The sequence below is a fragment of the Rhinopithecus roxellana genome, chromosome 11 (assembly GCF_007565055.1).
Source record: "Rhinopithecus roxellana isolate Shanxi Qingling chromosome 11, ASM756505v1, whole genome shotgun sequence".
Classification (NCBI taxonomy): Eukaryota; Metazoa; Chordata; class Mammalia; order Primates; family Cercopithecidae; genus Rhinopithecus; species Rhinopithecus roxellana.
In genome coordinates this window covers 132,560,605-132,581,014 of record NC_044559.1, presented here as the reverse complement: position 1 = coordinate 132,581,014, position 20,410 = coordinate 132,560,605, and the positions used below count along the sequence as shown (strand labels likewise).

General features: G+C 39.7%; 1 protein-coding gene across 2 annotated transcripts in view; it reads right to left on the bottom strand.

Moving 5' to 3' along the window:
- P4HA1 (prolyl 4-hydroxylase subunit alpha 1) overlaps nt 1–20,410 on the bottom strand; it is a 90,598-nt gene that overhangs the window by 55,373 nt on the left and 14,815 nt on the right. For both annotated transcript variants that reach the window (XM_010373075.2, XM_010373074.2), the window contains exons 2-5: nt 19,385–19,492; nt 18,311–18,407; nt 16,621–16,772; nt 13,157–13,294 (exon numbers count right to left, since the gene is read on the bottom strand). In XM_010373075.2, coding sequence (XP_010371377.1) covers nt 13,157–13,294; nt 16,621–16,772; nt 18,311–18,407; nt 19,385–19,475 — 478 coding nt within the window. In that variant the 5' untranslated portion in view covers nt 19,476–19,492. The remainder of the gene's footprint in view (nt 1–13,156; nt 13,295–16,620; nt 16,773–18,310; nt 18,408–19,384; nt 19,493–20,410) is intronic.

Below are 20,410 nucleotides of genomic sequence, written 5' to 3'. Positions count from 1 at the left end.
GACCAGCCTGGGCAACATGGCAAAAGGCCGTCTTTACTAAAAATACAAAAAATTAGCCGGGCATGGTAGCGCACACCTGTAATCCCAACTACTGGGGAGGCTGAGGCATGAGAATTGCTTGAACCCGGGAGGCAGAAGTTGCGGTGGGCCAAGATTGCACCACTGCACTCCAGTCTGGACAACAGAGCGAGACTCCGTCTAGGGGGAAAAAAAAAATTCTAGGGGTGAATAAAGACAACATTGATAGGGGTGAAACTAAGGGAAAAAGGAAAGGGGATGGTTACGGGATGTGCTGCAGCATGGTGTCAATCTTTAGATGGCTATTAAGAAATGGGATGGGCCGGGCGCGGTGGCTCAAGCCTGTAATCCCAGCACTTTGGGAGGCCGAGACGGGTGGATCATGAGGTCAGGAGATCGAGACCATCCTGGCTAACACGGTGAAACCCCGTCTCTACTAAAAAAAAAAAAATACAAAAAAACTAGCCGGGCGAGGTGGCGGGCGCCTGTAGTCCCAGCTACTCGGGAGGCTGAGGCAGGAGAATGGCGTGAACCCGGGAGGCGGAGCTTGCAGTGAGCTGAGATCCGGCCACTGCACTCCAGTCTGGGCGACAGAGCGAGACTCCGTCTCAAAAAAAAAAAAAAAAAGAAATGGGATGAATAAAGTAGAAACTGATGGGTGTGAAGACAACAGTGACTCCATCTTGCATGCTAATCTACCATGTTTACTTTTGATTAACCTCAGTCCCACAAATGCCTGCTGATGTCTACTTTACTTGCTGTCCTTAGTGTAAGAACATGTACTCACTATAAATCCTGCCTTTAGAGCAAAGCAACCTTGATGTTATCACAAAAATTACAGGCTATGACACACATAGCATTCTTGCCTGTTCTGGAGCTTGCCTTTGTCCCTATAGAGCATGTACACCCTTTCCCTATGGCATTTAAGTCATGGATCTGGGGACTAATGGTGTAGAGATCTACCTGTCTTGCTGCTGCCCAAGACCATGCTTCCATCTATAAGTTTCCCAATAAATCATCCTTTACTGACAATAAGTTAAAAAAAAACTGGCCGGGCGCGGTGACTCAAGCCTGTAATCCCAGCACTTTGGGAGGCCGAGACGGGCGGATCACGAGGTCAGGAGTTCAAGACCATCCTGGCTAACATGGTGAAACCCCGTCTCTACTAAAAAATACAAAAAAAGCTAGCCGGGCGAGGTGGCTGGCGCCTGTAGTCCCAGCTACTTGGGAGGCTGAGGCAGGAGAATGGCGTAAACCCGGGAGGCGGAGCTTGCAGTGAGCTGAGATCCGGCCACTGCACACCAGCCCGGGCGACAGAGCGAGACTCCATCTCAAAAAAAAAAAAAAAAAAACTGTAGAAACTCCACACAATAGAGTAATAACATGTAGCTATAAAAAGAAATGAGGATTTCTATACATGATATGAAGTAATGACTGGGGCATATCAATATCAATAAATTAAAGCACCAAAGTACATAACAGTATTTACAGTATGCTTTTTTTTTTTTTTTGAGACGGAGTCTCACTCTGTTGCCCAGGCTGAAAGTGCAGTGGTGTGATGGCTCACTGCAACCTCCGTGCCCCCCCCGGGTTCAAGCAATTCTCCTGCCTCAGTCTCCCGAGCAGCTGGGATTACAGGCGCCCACCGCCATGCTCAGGTAATTTTTGTATTTTTAGTAGAGATGGGGTTTCACCATATTGGCCAGGATGGTCTCAAACTCCTAACCTCAGGTGATCCACCCACCTTGGCCTCCCAAAGTGCTGGGATTACAGGTGTGAGCCACCACACCTTGTCAGTATGCTATCTTTTATGTTGAGAGAACATAGGAGTACACATACATTTGCTTATATTTTAAAAAACTGGAAATAGTAAAACTAACAAAATGGTCACATAGAAAAAAGAAGGGAATAGGTTGAAAAGTACAGGAATGAAAGTGAGACTTCTGTTAATGTATCTTATTAGTCTAGTTTGGACTGTCAAAGAATTTAAAAGTTTTACATAATTAAAAACAATAAATTGGCTGGGCATGGTAGCTACAGCCTGTAATCCCGACACTTTGGGAAGCCAAGGCAGGACGATCTCTTGAGCCAGGGAGTTCAAGACAAGCCTGGACAAAAGAATGAGACAATGTCTTCATTTAAAAAAAAAAAAAAAAGAAAAGAAAAGAAAAATAAGGCTGGGAGCTATGACTCATACCTGTAATCCCAGCACTTTGGGAGGCCAAGGTGGGTGGATCATGAGGTCAGGAGATCAAGACCGCTAACATGGTGAAACCTCGTCTCTACTAAAAACACAAAAAATTAGCTGGGCATGGTGGTGGGTGCCAATAGTCCCAGCTACTCTGGAGGCTGAGGCAGGAGAATGGCGTGAACCCAGGAGGCAGAGCTTGCAGTGAGCCAGGATCATACCACTGCACTCCAGCCTGGGCAACAGAGCAAGACTCCATCTCAAAAAAATAATAAAATAAAAAATAAAATAAAAAAATTTTTTAATTAAAAAAATTTAAAAATTAGCCAGGTATGGTGGTACATGCATGCCTGTAGGTCTAGCTTTTTGGGAGGCTGTGGCAGGAGGATCCCTTGAGCCTGGGAGTTCAAGGCTGCACTGAGCTACGATCATGCCCCTGCACTCCAGGTTGGGCAATAGAGCAAGATACTGTTTCTAAAACAAGCAAACAAATGAAAACAATGAATCAAAAGAAAAAACGAAGACAATCCCTAAAAATCTGAGGAAATGAAATAAATGAACCCAACTGTGTAACATTTTAAGGGCATAGCCACAAAGAGAAATGAATTACCTCAGACGTCTTTAAAACAAGATTTTGACTGATCATATCTAGAGTCATGTATTTTAAGGATATAAAGTGCAAAAAAACTGTATTCAGTAGTCTTAATGTTATTAATAGTATGACTAAAATAGTATGAGTTAATAGTATAAATAAAAGATTAATCATGTTCATATCCTTAGGAACCAAATTTTCAAAAGAGATAGAAATATAAACCCCGTGGTTTTCAATTTGAATTGAACAATATAAACTTCATATTTCCTGTCTCTGTTTATGACAAACTTGATAGCAATAATCACCCCTAGAACCTAGCTAGACTCTGCAGCTTAAATGTCATCCCTGTTCAAAGGAATCAAGCCTTGCCAGGCAAGGAGTGGCACACCTGTAGTCCTAGCTACTCAGGAGGCTGAAGCAGAAAGATCACTTGAGCCCAGGAGTTCCAAGCTGCAGTGCACCACGATCACATCTATGAAGAGCCACTACACTCCAGCCTGAGCAACATGGCAAGACCCTATCTCTTCAGGGGCGGTGGTGGGGGAAGGACCAAGGCTCATTAAAGAAATACCTAGTTGCTACTCTGGAGTAGAAAAGAAACCTGGAAAAAAACTGTGCTAGAAAGCAAGGAAGTTTTCTCTCTATCAAAAGATTAATAACATAGTCAATTCAAAGAAACAAGCCTACTTAAAGATGCTCTCCACTGGCCTAAAATGGGATAATCTGAGATCGAAGTAATACTGAATAGGCTGAAATACAAAAAATAAAATAAAATCTATGAGTTCATGGTATGTCATGAAAATTATGTATCACTACTAAAAATGGTTAGGACACTAACTCATTACTTGGAAAACTGATAAAGAAGACTAATTATAGACTTATCCTGCCTTTCCTATATACAGTTCAGGGTAACCAAAAGGCTCATGAAGGAACGTTCCTGTTTATAGACTTCCAGTTAATAAAAGTAAAAGGAATAATGGAATGAAAAAAATCACCATTTTGTAACCCCTAATGAAATAGTGGTTCTAGGCAATGATCATCAAAGGCTGCCAAAACCAGTAGATAAAACTTAAGGAGAACTTTATATGGAGGGATCAAGCTCTCATCACCTGAACTCCACTCATCAATCAGCATCATAAAAAGTGGGACAGGACATTAGGTGTTGGTTCATGCAGTTCAACAGAAAGTTCATAGCACCACCTATGGAGTTAATTTTAAAATTTAACTTGAATCTAATCAAGCCTCAAGTTCTAACCAATGTGTAGGAAACATAGCCATTAAAAGAACATGTTAACCACCAAGTAGTCAACTCCAGAATGTGGAACATTCCACGTAACATATGACTAGGCTTCCTCAGCTAACCAATGTCATAAAGAGAAAGAAAAAAAAGGAAAAGGGGATAAAAGGGACTTAACAGACATTAAAAAAAAAAAAAAACTGTAAAAAGACAACTTTGAGATCACCAGAGAAACAATATTGACTGGATATTAAATTATATTAAGGAAATATTGCCAATTTGTTAAGCAGGGTGACAGTAAGTGGTTATGTTACTTTTTTAAAAAGACCAGCTGGGCGCAGGTGTTTTATACCTATAGTCCCAGCTACTTGGGAGGCTAAGGGGCTAAGGCAGGAGGATCACTTGAGCCCAAGAGTTCAAGGCTGCAGTGAGCCATAATGGTACCACTACACTCTAGCCTGAGCAATAAAGTGAGACCCTGTCTCTAAAAAAAATTTAAAATAAATTACAAATACCTACTTGAGGCCAGGAGTTCAAGACCAGACTGGGCAACATAGCAAGAGCCCATCTCTACAAAAAATTTAAAAATTAGCCAGGTGTGGTGGCACGCACCTATAGTCCCAGCTGTTCAGGAGGCTAAGGCAGCAGGATGGCTTGAGTCCAAAAGTCCAAGGCTGCAGTGAGCTATGATCATGCCAATGCACTCCAGCCTGGGTGACAGAGTGAAATCTTGCCCCGAAAAAAAAAAATTTTAATAAAGACATGATCAGTTAGATATGCGTGTTGAATTATTTATGGATAAAATGACATGACGTCTAGGATTTGCTCTTAAAATACTCCAACAAAAACAAAAAGAAAGGGTGGAAGGAGTAGATAAACCAAGAATGACAAAATGTTTAAAACGTCTGGAGTTTGGTGATGGCATAGGTTCATTATGTTATTACCTTTATTTTTGTGTGTGATATTTGATATTTTCCATAATAAAAGAAGTTTTATAAATAATGAAAAAAGGAGAAAGTCATGTCCTACAGGGCTCTTTTTGTGCTATTATACAGAAAATCACATAGTTCCCGGACACTATCAAAAAAAAAAAAAAAATGACAGGTATGTGAAAAAATAACAACAAGCCTAGACAAGAAAATACTACTTATCCAAAAATATTTCTCTCAGAATATACAGTTCTGAGACTAAGTCAATATTATACTAGTAGTCATGATTCTAGAAGAGTAGTTTTTAAAAGAAACTACTGGTCAAAGACAGACTAGCCTACATTTTCTCTGATAAAACAGATAAAACTGTACACATTTTTTAAGTGTCTGATAACATCACAAAGAAAACTGGTGGAGAAACAAACACATTGGTGGCTTCTTTAATAAATTTTGATTGAATACACTTCAAAGAGTCACTAAAATGGCCAGAACCAGACTTAGCTATAACCTATCCAACAGTGGTCACATATGTTTTTAAAAAGATGCTAACAGAAAAGGAATTCATGAGAAATAAATCAAAAGGAAGTAAAGTTATGGGCACGTTTTGTTAATGATCAGACATTTGTAAACTACAGAAAAGCATGCCCTCGTCTGACAATGAGCTGTTGAATTCCAGTATCAAACAGAGTCCAAGCTTGTAGGTGTATGCACTGGAGGATCACATGACCCAATATAATCAAATATTCAACTCAATCACCTCCATATGCATTTTTTCTGGCCCCCCATTAGTCACTTACAGACAGTAACTGATTATCAGTATACTCCTAAAATGAAGATGAAGACCCACATTTTGATGTTTTTCCCTTAAATAAGTCTCTATCCCGCCTTCCACTCTAGGAAAGGATACTATCTTAGTGCACTTGTGCGCCCATAACAAAGTAATAGAGGACTGGATAATTTATAAAAAAAAAAAAAATTATTTCACACAGTTCTAGAGGCTGGGTAGTCCAAGATTCAAGGCACCAGCGAGTTCAATTGTCTAGTGAGGACTGCTCTCCTTTTCCAAGATGGCACCTTGTTGCTGCATCCTCCAGAGGGAAAGAATGCTATGTCCTCACATGGTGAAGGTGGAAGGCCAAGAGAGCTAGGGGTTGCATAAAGCCTCTTTCATAAGGGCCTTAAATCCCATTCCTGTAGGCCCCACCTCCTAATACTATCACACTGGCCATTAAATTTCACCACCTAAATTTTGGAGGGACACATTCCAATAATAGCAGATGCTAAGAAACTAACTTAATAGTTTAACATGACTTAGTTCCAAAAACGAAAGATGCATATTAAATTTTGACAATGCTATTATTTTTTCAGTTACGAGAACCAGTAAACTGAGAAGATGAGCTCATAATGCAGCAATTATAAATGTTTCTCTTAGGGACATGCAAAACACATGAGATAACAGTATGCCATTAATCCATGTAGATAACACCAGTAATATTTTTTTACATAACCGGATATTCTGGTAACATTATTTGAACAAGCATGGCAGAGATAGTAGAATATCTTTAGCTATTCTGCTTTGGTAAAGTATTTCTGCTTGTCTTACCTACTGCTGTATTAACAATATTAAAGGCAGACTGCCTGGGAATCTGATTTTTAAAATAAATGAAAAGTAATGCAGTATTTGAAAAGGAAGACGGTTTCCAAAGCAGAGAACATGAGAATAAGAAGTAAATAGGCAAGAAAACAAAGAAGAAAATGAAACAAGGAAAGTGGTATGGGCAGAAAGGAGACTGTAAAAAGCTTCATATAAAAAGCAAACCGGGCCAGGCGCGGTGGCTCACGCCTGTAATCCCAGCACTTTGGGAGGCCGAGGCAGGCGGATCACGAGGTCAGGGGATCAAGACCATCCTGGCTAACATGGTGAAACCCTGTCTCTACTAAAAATACAAAAAATATTAGCCGGGCATGGTGGTGGGCTCCTCTAGTCCCAGCTACATGGGAGGCTGAGGCAAGAGAATTGCAAGAACCCGGGAGGCAGAGCTTGCAGTGAGCCAAGATTGTGCCACTGCACCCCAGCCAGGGTGACAGAGCAAGACTCCGTCCCCCAAAAAAAAAAATAAAGCAAACTGAATTTGATGAGAAATGAGTTGTAAATCCCTTTAGTTCAAAGGAAGAGGCAGGGATGACAGACACTAACATACCAAATTGAATATAATAAACCAAACTGAAAGTAACACTAAAAACAGTCCTTTAATTTATTGTCACAGTAGAAACTATAATATCAGGCCAGGTACAGTGGCTCTTGCCTGTAACCCCACCACTTTGGGAGGCTGAGCAGGGTGGATTGCTTGAGCTCAGGAGGTCGAAACCAGCCTGGGCAACATGGCAAAACCCTGTCTCTACAAAAAATACAAAAATTAGCTGCTTGTGGTGGCACGTGCCTGTAGTCCCAGCTACCTGGGAGACTGAGGTAGGAGGATCACCTTAGCGTGGGAGGTTGAGGCTGCAGTGAGCTGTGATTGTGCCACTGCACTCCAGCCTGGGCAATAGCAGAGTGAGATCCTGTCGCAAAAAAAATTTAAAAAATACAGAAAAGGAAAGAAAAGAAAGAAAAAAGAAACTATAATATCACAGGCACTATAGGAAAAACATTACTTAGAAATACATTTTTAGCCAGACGTAGTGGCTCATGCCTGTAATTCTAGCACTTCCGGAGGCTGAGGTGGATGGATCACTTGAGGTCAAGAGCTGGAAACCAGCCTGGCTGACATGGTGAAACCTCATCTCTACTAAAAATACAAAAATTAGCCATGCGTGGTGGTAGGCACCTGTAATCCCAGCTACTTGGGAGGCTGAGGCAGGAGAATCACTTGAACCCAGGAGGCAGAGATTAAAGTGAGCTGAGTTGCGCCACTGCACTCCAGCCTGGGTAACAGAGTGAGACTCCATGTCAAAAAAAGAGAAAAAAAGAAAAAGAAATACATTTTTACGGTTCATCCATGTAAACTGAGAGAGACATGTAATTCAAAAATTCTTGCACTTCACAAGAACACACAATGGATCAAAACTTAATTTGTAAGGGAGAATTATGTTTAAAATGCACATACTTAGAAGTTAATGTCCCACCTCTGAGGCAGTATGGTACACTCATAGCTGAGTGAGCCCCAGAGATGTCTGGAGAATCTACTGCTTGCTGCAGTTACCTTATTAACTTACGAAGACAGTGATGCAAGTGACCAGAAGGGTGAACATTCAATTTCCACATGAAGCAAATTGAATTTTATATGTAAGACATTTTCTATTACTGACCCCCACCACCTAAAAAAAAAAAAATCACAGCTTTAAAAAAAAGCATGATATCTTTGGCAGATACGGATCTATTCAACAAATCAGGGTTGGGAACCAACCATCTGAAAACTAAAGGAAGTCCTTAAGAACTATAAGGACAACATTGATGTCGAAATGCATATAACCTATCAGATTTTACATGAAAATATCAACAAAGCATTTCAACAGGTAGGCCCAAAGTGGTAAAAGAAACAGATGAAACTAATCAAGCAGTGATGTGGCATCAATATAAATCCACTAAGCATTTCTCTGACTTTTTTGTTTGAAGAAAATTTAAAATACATGCCATCCTTCCTCCCTCACCCCCACCATTTCACACCCAAACTGCTAAAAGTTTTAAAGTCTGGCAAAACCAAGAGCTGGCAAGGATATGAAGAAATGGGAACTCTCATACAATGCTGGTGAGAGTATAAATACACGCTCTGGAAAACAATCTGGCCACATCTGGTAAGCAAGATGAAAAACCAAATACCCTATGATTTCTTATACCCTAAGAGAAACTCTTGCACATGAGTACATGGTCACAAAAATTTCAACAAGGATGTATCAAACCTCATTTGATAAAGCAAAAAATCGGATAAAATATAAATGTACATCCATCCCCAGAAGAATGAATAAATAATGTTATACAATACCACATTAGCAGTAAGATGAACATGATCAACATAGATAAATTTACTAAACATATTAGGTTAAAAAAAGGCTGTAGAAAGATACATAGGGTGTGATGCACTATTCACGTAAAATTTAAAAACAATACAATGGACAATATATATGATAGAGTATAAAAAGATGACAGGATACACATCAAGTTCAGAACAGTCATTAGCTCTAAAGAAGGGAAAGTGCACAAGAAGCCTTTGAATACATCTGTGATATTTGACTATTAACAATAGAAAATAATCTGGGTTGGGGGAGCCTAAAAACTCTTATGCTAGCATTCATGCTATTATTTTTACCACTTATAGGATATAATGTGATTAAGAAATTTCAGTCATTTTACTTGTAAGTAATTTGCATGAAAGGAAAAGTCAGTAAGAACTAGCCCAAAACTGTGATAAAAGAGGGGAAAAAGTTAACAAGGAGATAAAAAGTAGCTGAGAAAGAATGAATATTGCCCCTAAGACTAAACACAGTGAAATCAGGGTTAAATAATATTCAAGACCATTTTGATGAGAATATAATCATGTTTTAAACAAAACACATAATCTAAACAACGTTTATTAACCACCACCACACATTTGGGAGGCTGAGGTGGGATGTTTTCTTTTTTGCTTTTTGTTTTTTGAAATGAGGGTCTCACTCTGTTGCCCAGGTTGCGTTGCAGTGCAGTGGCGTGATCACGGCTCACTCCAGCCTTGACTCCTGGGCTCAAGTGATCCTCCCATGACATGGTTTGGCTCTGTGTTCACACCCAAATATCACCTTGAATTGTAATAATCCCCACCTATCAAGGGCGGGACAAGGAAGAGATAACTGAATCATGGGGACAGTTCCCCCATGCTGTTCTTGTGATAGTGAGTTCTCATGAGATAGGATGGTTTTATAAGCACCTGGCATTTCCCCTGCTGGCACTCATTCATTCTCCTGCCACCCTGTGAAGAAGTGCTTTCCGACATGATTGTGAGTTTCCGAAGACATCCCTAGCTATGCGGAACTGTGAGTCAATTAAACCTCTTTTTTAAAATAAATTACCCAGTCTTGGGTACTTCTTCATAGCAGTGTGAGTACGTCCCACCTCAGCCTCCCAAATAGCTAGGACTACAAGTAAGCGCCACCACACCCAGCTAAGTTTTCATTTTTTTGTAGAGTCAGGGACTTGCTATGCTGCCCAGGATGGTCTTGAACTCCTAGCCTCAAGGGATCCTTTCCACCTTAGCCTCCCAAAGTGCTGGGAATATAGGCATGAGCCACCACGCCAGCCCTATTTTGTTAAATGGAACCTATCCAGTTGATGAAGCCAGAAATTCTGATCAAGTACATCATCAAATTCTACTATTCTACTCCAATAAGTAGCTTGATAATCTATCCACTATCACCTCTTACTTAAATATTTGCAACAGCCTCCTCCCTGGTTCTTTGTCCCTTGGCCCCAACCCAATCTCCATTTGGCAGCCAGAATGTTATTTCTAAAAGGAAAAATCATAAATTCCCCTTACAAACTTTTTAATAGCTCCGCATTGCACTCAGGACAGTTCAATCTCTTCCACATGGCTTACAAAGCTCTCCAAGAGATGGCTTCTGCTTACCTCTCTAGTCTCAGCTCTCACTACTCTCACAAAGCCAAACCCCCATATCCACCTGATGCATTCACCTCTTGCACTCTACATTAAGCCATACAAACTAGATGTTAGCTATCTGAATATGATATGCTCTCTCCTTTTGACCTTTCTACATGTTCCCTCTGTCTGGAACACTTCTCCCACACCCATTCCTCCACACCCATTCCTCTCTCCCTCTCCCCCATTTTTCTGGCTAATTCCTTACCCATTGGATCTCAAATTTTTTTTTTTTTTTTTTTTTTTTTGAGACAGAGTCTCGCTCTGTTGCCCAGGCTGGAGTGCAGTGGCCTGATCTTAGCTCACTGCAAGCTCCGCCTCCCAGGTTTATGCCATTCTCCTGCCTCAGCCTCCCGAGTAGCTGGGACTACAGGCGCCCACCACCACGCCCGGCTAGTTTTTTGTGTTTTTTAGTAGAGACGGGGTTTCACCATGTTAGCCAGGATGGTCTCGATCTCCTGACCTCGTGATCCGCCCGTCTCGGCCTCCCAAAGTGCTGGGATTACAGGCTTGAGCCACCACCCCCGGCCAGATCTCAATTTTTTTAATGTCATATTTTCCAGGAATTCTTCCTTTACATCTCTTATGAGGTTCAGCAATAGGTTTCTTTTGACGTGCTCACATGGTGGTATCCTGAATTTCTCTCATCCGAGCACTCATCTTACTATACTGTAAGAATGTTAGGCCGGGCACTGGTGGCTCAAGCCTGTAATCCCAGCACTTTGGGAGGCCGAGACAGGAGGATCACGAGGTCAGGAGATCGAGACCATCCTGGCTAACACGGTGAAACCCCGTCTCTACTAAAAAACACAAAAAACTAGCCGGGCGAGGTGGTGGGCGCCTGCAATCTCAGCTACTCGGGAGGCTGAGGCAGGAGAATGGCATAAACCCAGGAGGCGGGGCTTGCAGTGAGCTGAGACCCTTTAACCCAATAAGTTTATTTATAGGAATTTATCCTACAGACATAATCACTTGTGAAGCCAAAGAACTGTGGATAATGCGCCGGGCGCGGTGGCTCAAGCCTGTAATCCCAGCACTTTGGGAGGCCGAGACGGGCGGATCACGAGGTCAGGAGATCGAGACCATCCTGGCTAACACGGTGAAACCCCGTCTCTACTAAAAAATACAAAAAACTAGCTGGGCGTGGTGGCGGGCACCTGTAGTCCCAGCTACTCAGGAGGCTAAGGCTGGAGAATGGCGAAAACCCGGGAGGCGGGGCTTGCAGTGAGCTGAGATCCGGCCACTGCACTCCAGCCTGGAAGACTGAGCGAGACTGCCTCAAAAAAAAAAAAAGAATGTTAAATACCCTAATGGCAAGGGTAGTGTATGTCTTGTTCATTATGTGTCCTCAGTACCTAACATAATAGCTGGCACATATTATTTAATATCTATTAAATGTGTTTTAAACCTGAAGCCAATTTTAAAAATAAGATTATAATCTTATCAAGTGTTATAATGTATAATATTAGTAGAAACTGAAAATAAAATTTGCAAATTTGTACATTTTTGGAAGTTCAAATTAATGGAATTATATTCCAGCTTAACATAAATTTTATTTACTATTATACCATGTTTAGTCTTTACCAACAGATACCTTCATCTCAAATAAAGGGAGATGAGCAAGAAAATATTTTGATAAACTGATTTTTCTTGCTGAGAAAATCAATTACAGCCGGGCGCGGTGGCTCAAGCCTGTAATCCCAGCACTTTGGGAGGCCGAGACGGGCAGATCACGAGGTCTGGGGATCGAGACCATCCTGGCTAACACGGTGAAACCCCGTCTCTACAAAAAACTAGCCGGGCGAGGTGGCGGGCATCTGTAGTCCCAGCTACTGGGGAAGCTGAGGCTGGAGAATGGCGTAAACCCGGGAAGCGGAGCTTGCAGTGAGCTGAGATCCGGCCACTGCACTTCAACCTGGGCGACAGAGCGAGACTCCGTCTCAAAAAAAAAAAAAAAAAAAGAAAGAAAGAAAATCAATTACAGTATGAAGACAGAGACAACATATTTTATTTCTGCAGCTGACAATGACAGGAGATAGTAGTGTTAATAAGTCACAAACTTTGAAAAAGTGAGGGATGGCAGAAGTAAATTATCATGAAAGTAACTGTAAGTTAAAAAGAGGACTTTGCCAAAAAATAGGTAAGAAACTAGGAACGCTTTAAACATATGTGGATATCCAAAACATCTTGGCTTTTAATTATTTAACATATAAACTTTGACTATCGACTCCCTTATAGCTTTACATACAAAGCTTACAAATAGTATTAGGTGTTCTGAATAAAAACATTTGGTAAAATGATAGTTTCTTTTCTTTACACACTAAAATTTCCTACTTAAGTTAGCCTCTATCAATACAAGATTTCAGAGTAACAAACTAGAAGCCTACCCATAACTATTAAGCCCTAAGAGAAAGGGAAGGTGATTCTTTAGTCTTCAAAGGCTATGAAACAAACTACAATTTAAAATCTTAAAATGCAAAAGTCTTTTTTATACTAACATTGTCTTAATGGACTCAACAGAGAAGCTAGGTGATGGTATTTTATAGAATGGAAGAATGATCTTACCTGGAAGATTACCCTTTGAGATGGTATCTGTATCCAAATTGTAGGTATCCTGGAGACGTAACAGAGCTTTGGCTGCCCCAACCTGATCTTCATCATTAGGAAAGTACTGTCTCTGAATGGTTAGGTTAGAGATAAAGCCTTGAAATAGATAAATAAAAGAAAAAAAGACTGTAAAACCTCATTAACTTCCCATAAAGAGACTTAATAAGGACTGTTCAAAATCTATTTTATTATTTTCTACCATACCATGAAAAGTTCTACATACTCAACAAGAAAAACTTAAATACACTGAATGAGACTTGGCACACTTCTAACTTGTTTAATCTTATAAAAGCCTAATATTGTTTAAGAACTGTAATGCTGTTACATAAATTATATCTGTATTACCAGGTAAAGATCACCTAACATAATAGTTATGAGTTTTTAGTTATATAACATAGCAAGAAAACAAAAGTGCATCCACTAAGTTTGGGAAATGAACACATTTATGGGTCTGAAAATGACATTCACTGACAATCAATTATACTTCCAGATAACAGATGGTAAGTAAAATATGTGCTCTTAATGTTGTTTTCTTCTTCCATGTATTACATATTATATAAATATGTAAATATATAAAGTTTGGTGGAATTCTTCAAGGACAAGGAAGATATATTAATTATATATTTAAGATCAACAGCTAAGCTAGTTTACTAAAATATATTTAGATCAGTTTAATTATTAAACATGGTGTTGATCCACTAAAATTTACAATATATAAAGCTAATCTTAAAGAGGATTTACATAAAGTATAGCAAAAATCAAACTAACAAACCAATTACTGATAACTATATAACCCCAAGGAGAATGGATGATAAACACTCCTTAAGAAACAAAAAAAGTGGTTTAAAATTTTAATATAAGTATCATTGCTTGTGAATAAAAATTAGGTATGAGACTTCCCTCTTGTACTGATTAACTTATAATCAACTATATGGTTTTTTTGTGAGACAGAGTCTCACTCTGTCATCCAGGCTGGAGTGCAGTGGCACGATCTCAGCTCACTACAACCTCCACCTCCCAGGTTCAAGCAGTTATCATGCCTCAGCCTCCCAAGGAGCTGGGATTACAGGCATGTGTCACCACACCCGGTTAATTTTTGTATTTTTAGTAGAGAGAGGGTTTCACCGTGTTGCCCAGGCTGGTCTCCAGCTCCTGGCCTCAAACGATCCACCTGCCTTGGCCTCCCAAAGTGCTGGGATTACAGGCGTGAGCAACTGTGTCCAGCTGACTAAGTATTTTGAACAGCAAGACACCAGGCTTTTTTTTTTTTTTTTTTTTTTGAGATGCAGTCTTGCTCTGTCACCCAGGCTGGAGTGCAGTGGCACAATCTCGGCTCACGCCAACTTCTGACTCCCGAGTTCAAGCGATTCTCCTGCCTCAGCCTCCCGAGTAGCTGGGATTAAAGGTGCCCACCACCATGCCCGGCTAACTTTTATATTTTTAGTAGAGACAGGGTTTCACCATGTTGGCTGAGCTGCTCTCGAATTCCCGACCTCAAGTGATGTGCCAGCCTCAGCCTCCCCAACTACTGGGATTACAGGTCTGAGCCACCATGCCTGGCTGAGACCTGGCATTTTTATGTAAATGAAAATGTACAAATGAACAAATAACTAGAAGAGGGCTAGAGTTTATATCAAGCATATTTTTATGCTGTTTTGTCTCTTTTTAGAGACGGAGTCTTGCCATGTTGTCCAGGCTGACGTGCAGTGGCTCTTTATTGGTGTAATTTCATTATTAGATCAGCATGGGAGTTTTGACCTGCTCTGTTTCCAACAATATTTTTAGTTTTATGACCAACTCTCAGTCGCAATTTTTATTTATTTATTTCCTGAGACGGAGTCTTGCTCTGTCGCCCAGGCTGGAGTGCAGTGGCTGGATCTCAGCTCACTGCAAGCCCCGCCTCCCGGGTTTTCGCCATTCTCCAGCCTCAGCCTCCTGAGTAGCTGGGACTACAGGTGCCCGCCAACACGCCCGGCTAGTTTTTTGTATTTTTTAGTAGAGACAGGGGTTTCACCATGTTAGCCAGGATGGTCTCGATCTCCTGACCTCGTGATCCTCCTGTCTCGGCCTCCCAAAGTGCTGGGATTACAGGCTTGAGCCACCGCGCCCGGCCTCAGTCTCAATTTCTATAGGAAATTTCATTAGCAAATTTTACAAATTTTATAGAATGCTAATAATATTTCTTATGCTACAAACAAAATTCTAAGAAAAATTAAAAATATATAGCATAGCATTGTAGAGTGACTACTACAGATTAAAACAACAAAGTCCCAAGGTTCACATTATAAAAAACTTAGTTCATTACTTGAGAATAAATATGTGGATTTCCTTTAAAAAATGTGTTCAGGGGCCAAGAACCAGGGCTCACGTGTGTAATCCCAAGAACTGTGGGAGGCTGAGGTGGAAGGATCACATGAGGCCAAGAATTTGAGATCACCCTGGGCAACATAGCAAGACCTTGTTTCTACAAAAGAAAAATTTTTTAATTGGCCCAGCGCGGTGGTCTATGCCTGAAGTGCCAACTACTGAGGAGGCTGAGGTGGGAGGATTGTTTGAGCTCAGGAGTTCAAAGCTGCAGTGAACCATGATTGTGCCACTGTATTCCAGCCTGGGCAACAGTGAGACCCTGTCTCCAAAAAAAAAAAAAAGTTCCCAAGGTGTTATATAGTACAGAAAATAATCACAGACACTTCCCTCTCACAGTAAAGAAGTATTCACAAGTACTTGCCATATTTTTTGTTTCAAGGTTTCCTGACCCCTGTGCATAATAGTCACTGCTTACAAACACTGGAGTATTTTGGAGTATTTTATCTACATAACTAGCTCAGCAATTTTCCGTCTCTTTTTCTTTTTTTTGGGGGGGGGGCATAATCCCTTTACCTCCTTACTGAAGTCCAGATTTAGTCTTCCACGTCTGTTATTAAAGTATCTAAAACATTTCAACACTCCAACTACAATTGTATCACTTATTCACTATTACGGTTTGCAGCCTCAGTTTGATTTTCTACATTGAGCAAACTACTTCTAAACTTCAAAATACTAGATAGAACACAGCTAATATTTCTCTTCATAGTAACACTCCCAACATTTTTTAAAATTGATTGCAGATACACACTTTTTTAAAATTTGAAGGTAATCCTAAAATAAAAATGATTACCCTCAGAAATGAAGCTATATGCCAAATAATCTATTCACTTTTGCAGATTTCAAAACAAAAGTCAACAATACATAAAATTACTTCTTTTTTAGTCAAAGAATTCAGGATTTTGACTAAATTAACTCTATTCAAACCAAACGCACCCAGGCAAAATCTAGTTACAACACTGAACACTTGGTTTCCTGGGAACTGAATTTATCACTAATTTTATTATTTCTACAGATGGTGGCAATATTGCCTTACTCAGGAATCTCTTCAGACTTACCATCTGACATATCCTTAAGGACCAGATTCTCCAACTCACTCCACTCAGTATTCAGACGTTTCATTAATTTGAATGCATTTACTGGATGACCAACAAATCCTTCTGGATCTTTTGTCGCTGTACTAGTTAGCCGATCTAACTTCTCCGCCCATCTACAGATGTAAAACATAAAAACTGAGAATAGGTATATTTCATAGGGAAAAACACAATTTAGTGAAACGCTCAGAAAAAATAATGACTAGAATTTTTTGAGTTAAACTATACCTATAGTTTCTTTTTAAACTAAAATTATAAGGTCTCTTTAAAAAGCAAGATCCTCTTGGCAGAATCAATACAACTATAGGACTTTTTGTTTTAGTTTTGTTTCTCCCAAATGGTTACAGTACATGGAGCCTCCCTGTCTTAGTAAAAGTTGTGACTGAATCCCTCTAGTAAAAGTCTAAAAATTCATTTCCTCATAGGTTCCAGGGCCAAATAACTGATTATTACAAACTACAAATTAGCCCAACCCAAATTCAATTACATGTTCATTTAAATCAACTTATACTAAGTCTTTACATCCAGTTTCTAGAAACTATATTTTAAAATGAAAAAACTGAACACTCAGCTACTCATTAAATAAAAGATAGGAATTCTCAGGTCAGGATTAACTATGAACATGAGTCAATTAAATTCATATTTGAGAAAAACTGTATCAATTAAATAACACTAACCATACTTATCACTATAATCTCTACAGTGGAACCATGGGAGTAAAGGATAAGTAGAATTGGAAAATTGCAGCAGCAGGTGGGTTGACTAAGAGGTTAGAGGAGGATAGAAGATATTAGCAATACTTTTAAAATTATCAGTCAGGCTGGGTGCAGTGGCTCACACCTGTAATCCCAGTACTTTGGGAGGCCAAGGCGGGCGTATCACCTGAGGTCAGGAGTTCGAGACCAGCCTGGCCAACATGGCAAAACCCCGTCTCTACTAAAAATACAAAAATTACCCAGGCGTGGTGGTGTACACCTGTAGTCTCAGCTACTCGGGAGGCTGAGGCAGGAGAATCACTTGAACCTGGAAGGTGGAGGTTGCAGTGAGCCGAGATCATGTCACTGCTCTCCAGTCTGGGCAACAGAACAAGACTCTGTCTCAAAAAAAAAAAAAAAAAATTATTAGTCAACTTCCCATATCCATCCTTTTTGTTGTTGTTGTTTTTTGAGATAGTCTCTTGCTCTGTAGCCCAGGCTGGAGTGCAGTGGCACAATCCTGGCTCACTGCAGCCTCCACCTCCCGGGTTCAAGTGATTCTCCTACCTTAGCCTCCCAAGCAGCTGGGATTACAGGCATGTGCTACCACACCCAGCTAGTTTTGTATTTTCAGTAGAGACAGGTTTTCACCACGTTGGCCAGGCTGGTCTTGAACTCCTGACCTCAAGTGATCCACCCTCCTCGGCCTCCCAAAGTGCTGGATTACAGGCATGAGTCACCGCACCTAGCCAATATCTATCCATATTCTTATCTCAACCCATATTCTTCCATGTGAAAGTTGGCCCAAGTCTAACTTGTTCTCTATACTCCTATTTTAGCCATTTCAACTGGCTTTGTAAGGTTCAAAAATGGGTTTCATTTCTACTTAAAGAATATTTTAGCTCGAGAAAGAAAACATCCAGGTTTAGTCAGTCATAATAAGTAAACACTTTGCTTACTTTTTTATTTGTTCTAACTTGTCCTCTTCTGCCTTAATATAATCTTTCAGGGAAGTCACCAGATCTTTCTCAGTATGAATCAAATCAGTCATCTGACCTAGTAGAAGGGGAAGAAGGTTATCAAATACTCATATCCTTCAACACAGGTATGTTAAGAATAAGAATGATTGACACTGTTTCATTCTATGAGACAATTTAACTGGCATGAATCAGATATGCTGGAGACGATCTTTTCTTCCTTTTTACCAGATAAACCAAAATAAAGCCAAAAACTTCTAATCAAGAGTTCCAGTTCTAATTTTCAAGCCACTTAATTTTGCAAGCTTTAGACTGTGCTGGCAAATTGTCTTTACATCTACAAATGTATTTTTAAATTGCAAATCAACATTACTTTCCAAAAATTAATGTTTCTTCACCTTTACTTCTTTATTTCTCGAACCCTTTACCTTTGTTTTTGAGACTAATTAGAATTAAATTTTTATTTAATAAATAAAAGCCACACTAAAAAAGCTTCAAATAATCTCTTTATGTACAACAGGATGCGAGAACCCATCATTTTACATACTGGAATCAAGAGTCATAAGTATATACTTATGGGCAAGGCGTGGCAGCTCACGCCTGTTGTAATCCCAGCACTTTGGAGGCCCAGCCAGGAGAATTCCTTGAGACCAGGAGTTGAAGACCAGCCTGGCCAACATGGTGAGACCCTGTCTCTATTCAAAATAATCATGATAAAATATTTTTTAAGTTATAATACAAAAAAAAACTGGTGTTCACAGTAGATTCCTAAGTGGAAAAAGCAGATTAGATACATATGCAGTATATTACTCGTATATCTGTGCATTGAGAAAGACTAAGTATATGCATTAAATTATTTTAACCTGAATATGTATCATTTTTATAATAAAAAAATTAAAGAAAATATCAAATTATTTAAAAAGGACCTTTTAAAGGGGCAGCGAATAAACCTATATTCTGGGAATACACTGTATTTGTTTTTGCTGATTTTAAAACACTAAAAAATGGAAATTAAAAAATGCAAAACCAAAAAAATCAACAAGTAGTAAGACTTACCAATTGAAGTAAAAAAGCCTGGATGAGCCAAAGACTGGGGAAGCAGAATTCCTATAATTAATATATACCAGATCATCTTGGAACACTTCATTTTACAGGATCACACACCTACAACAGAAATAGAGAAATGCAGCCATTACTTAAAAAATACGAAAGGAGGGAAGGAAAAGTTCCTTATCTATTATTTCTATGAAAAAGTAAGATTCCAAGGTTGCCCATAAAATTGATGTCAGTTATTATCAATTGTGTAATAATTTAATAATAGCTACTATCTTGTTTTTCATATAATTAGAGTACTGCCATGACATTTCTTTTTTGTGGTTTTGTTCTGTTTCTTTTTTTTGAGATAGAGTCTCTGTTGCCCAGGCTGGAGTCCAGTGGTGCGATCTTGGCTCACTGCAACCTCCACCTCCCAGGTTCAAGCAATTCTCATGCCTCAGCCTCCCAAGTAGTTGGGACCAAAGGTGTGTGCCACCACACCTCATTAACTTTTTGTCTTTTTAGCAGAGACAAGGTTTTGCTATGTTGGCCAGGTTGGTCTCGAACTCCTGGCCTCAAGTGATATACCCGCCTCAGCCTCCCAAAGCACTGGGATTATAAGCATGAGCCACTGCACCCATATTAGAGAAGAATATACGTTTGTTATCACCTGATAATTTGTGCTTAGAAATTCATGCTTAGTTTGTTCTCCTTAGTCACTATTACAATTAGAGTAAATGAATAGCAGGTGGTCTTTTTGTATAGCCTGAAAAACAGGTTTTCTCTGTGATTTGGACCTATCCCATGAATTTCCCATAAAAATATACCAACTTATCTATTTAAATATTAAAAATTACCAATACATTTTCAAAATGTTAGAATATATTTTAAAGGAAAAAGATTTCAGAGCTGATTAATCCTTAAAATTCCTAATTTGTTCCATCTTTTTCATATATATATATATTATATATGTATTTTTGAGACAGTCTCAAACTCCTGACCTCAGGTGATCCGCCCGCCTCATCCTCCCAAAGTTTTGGGTGGATG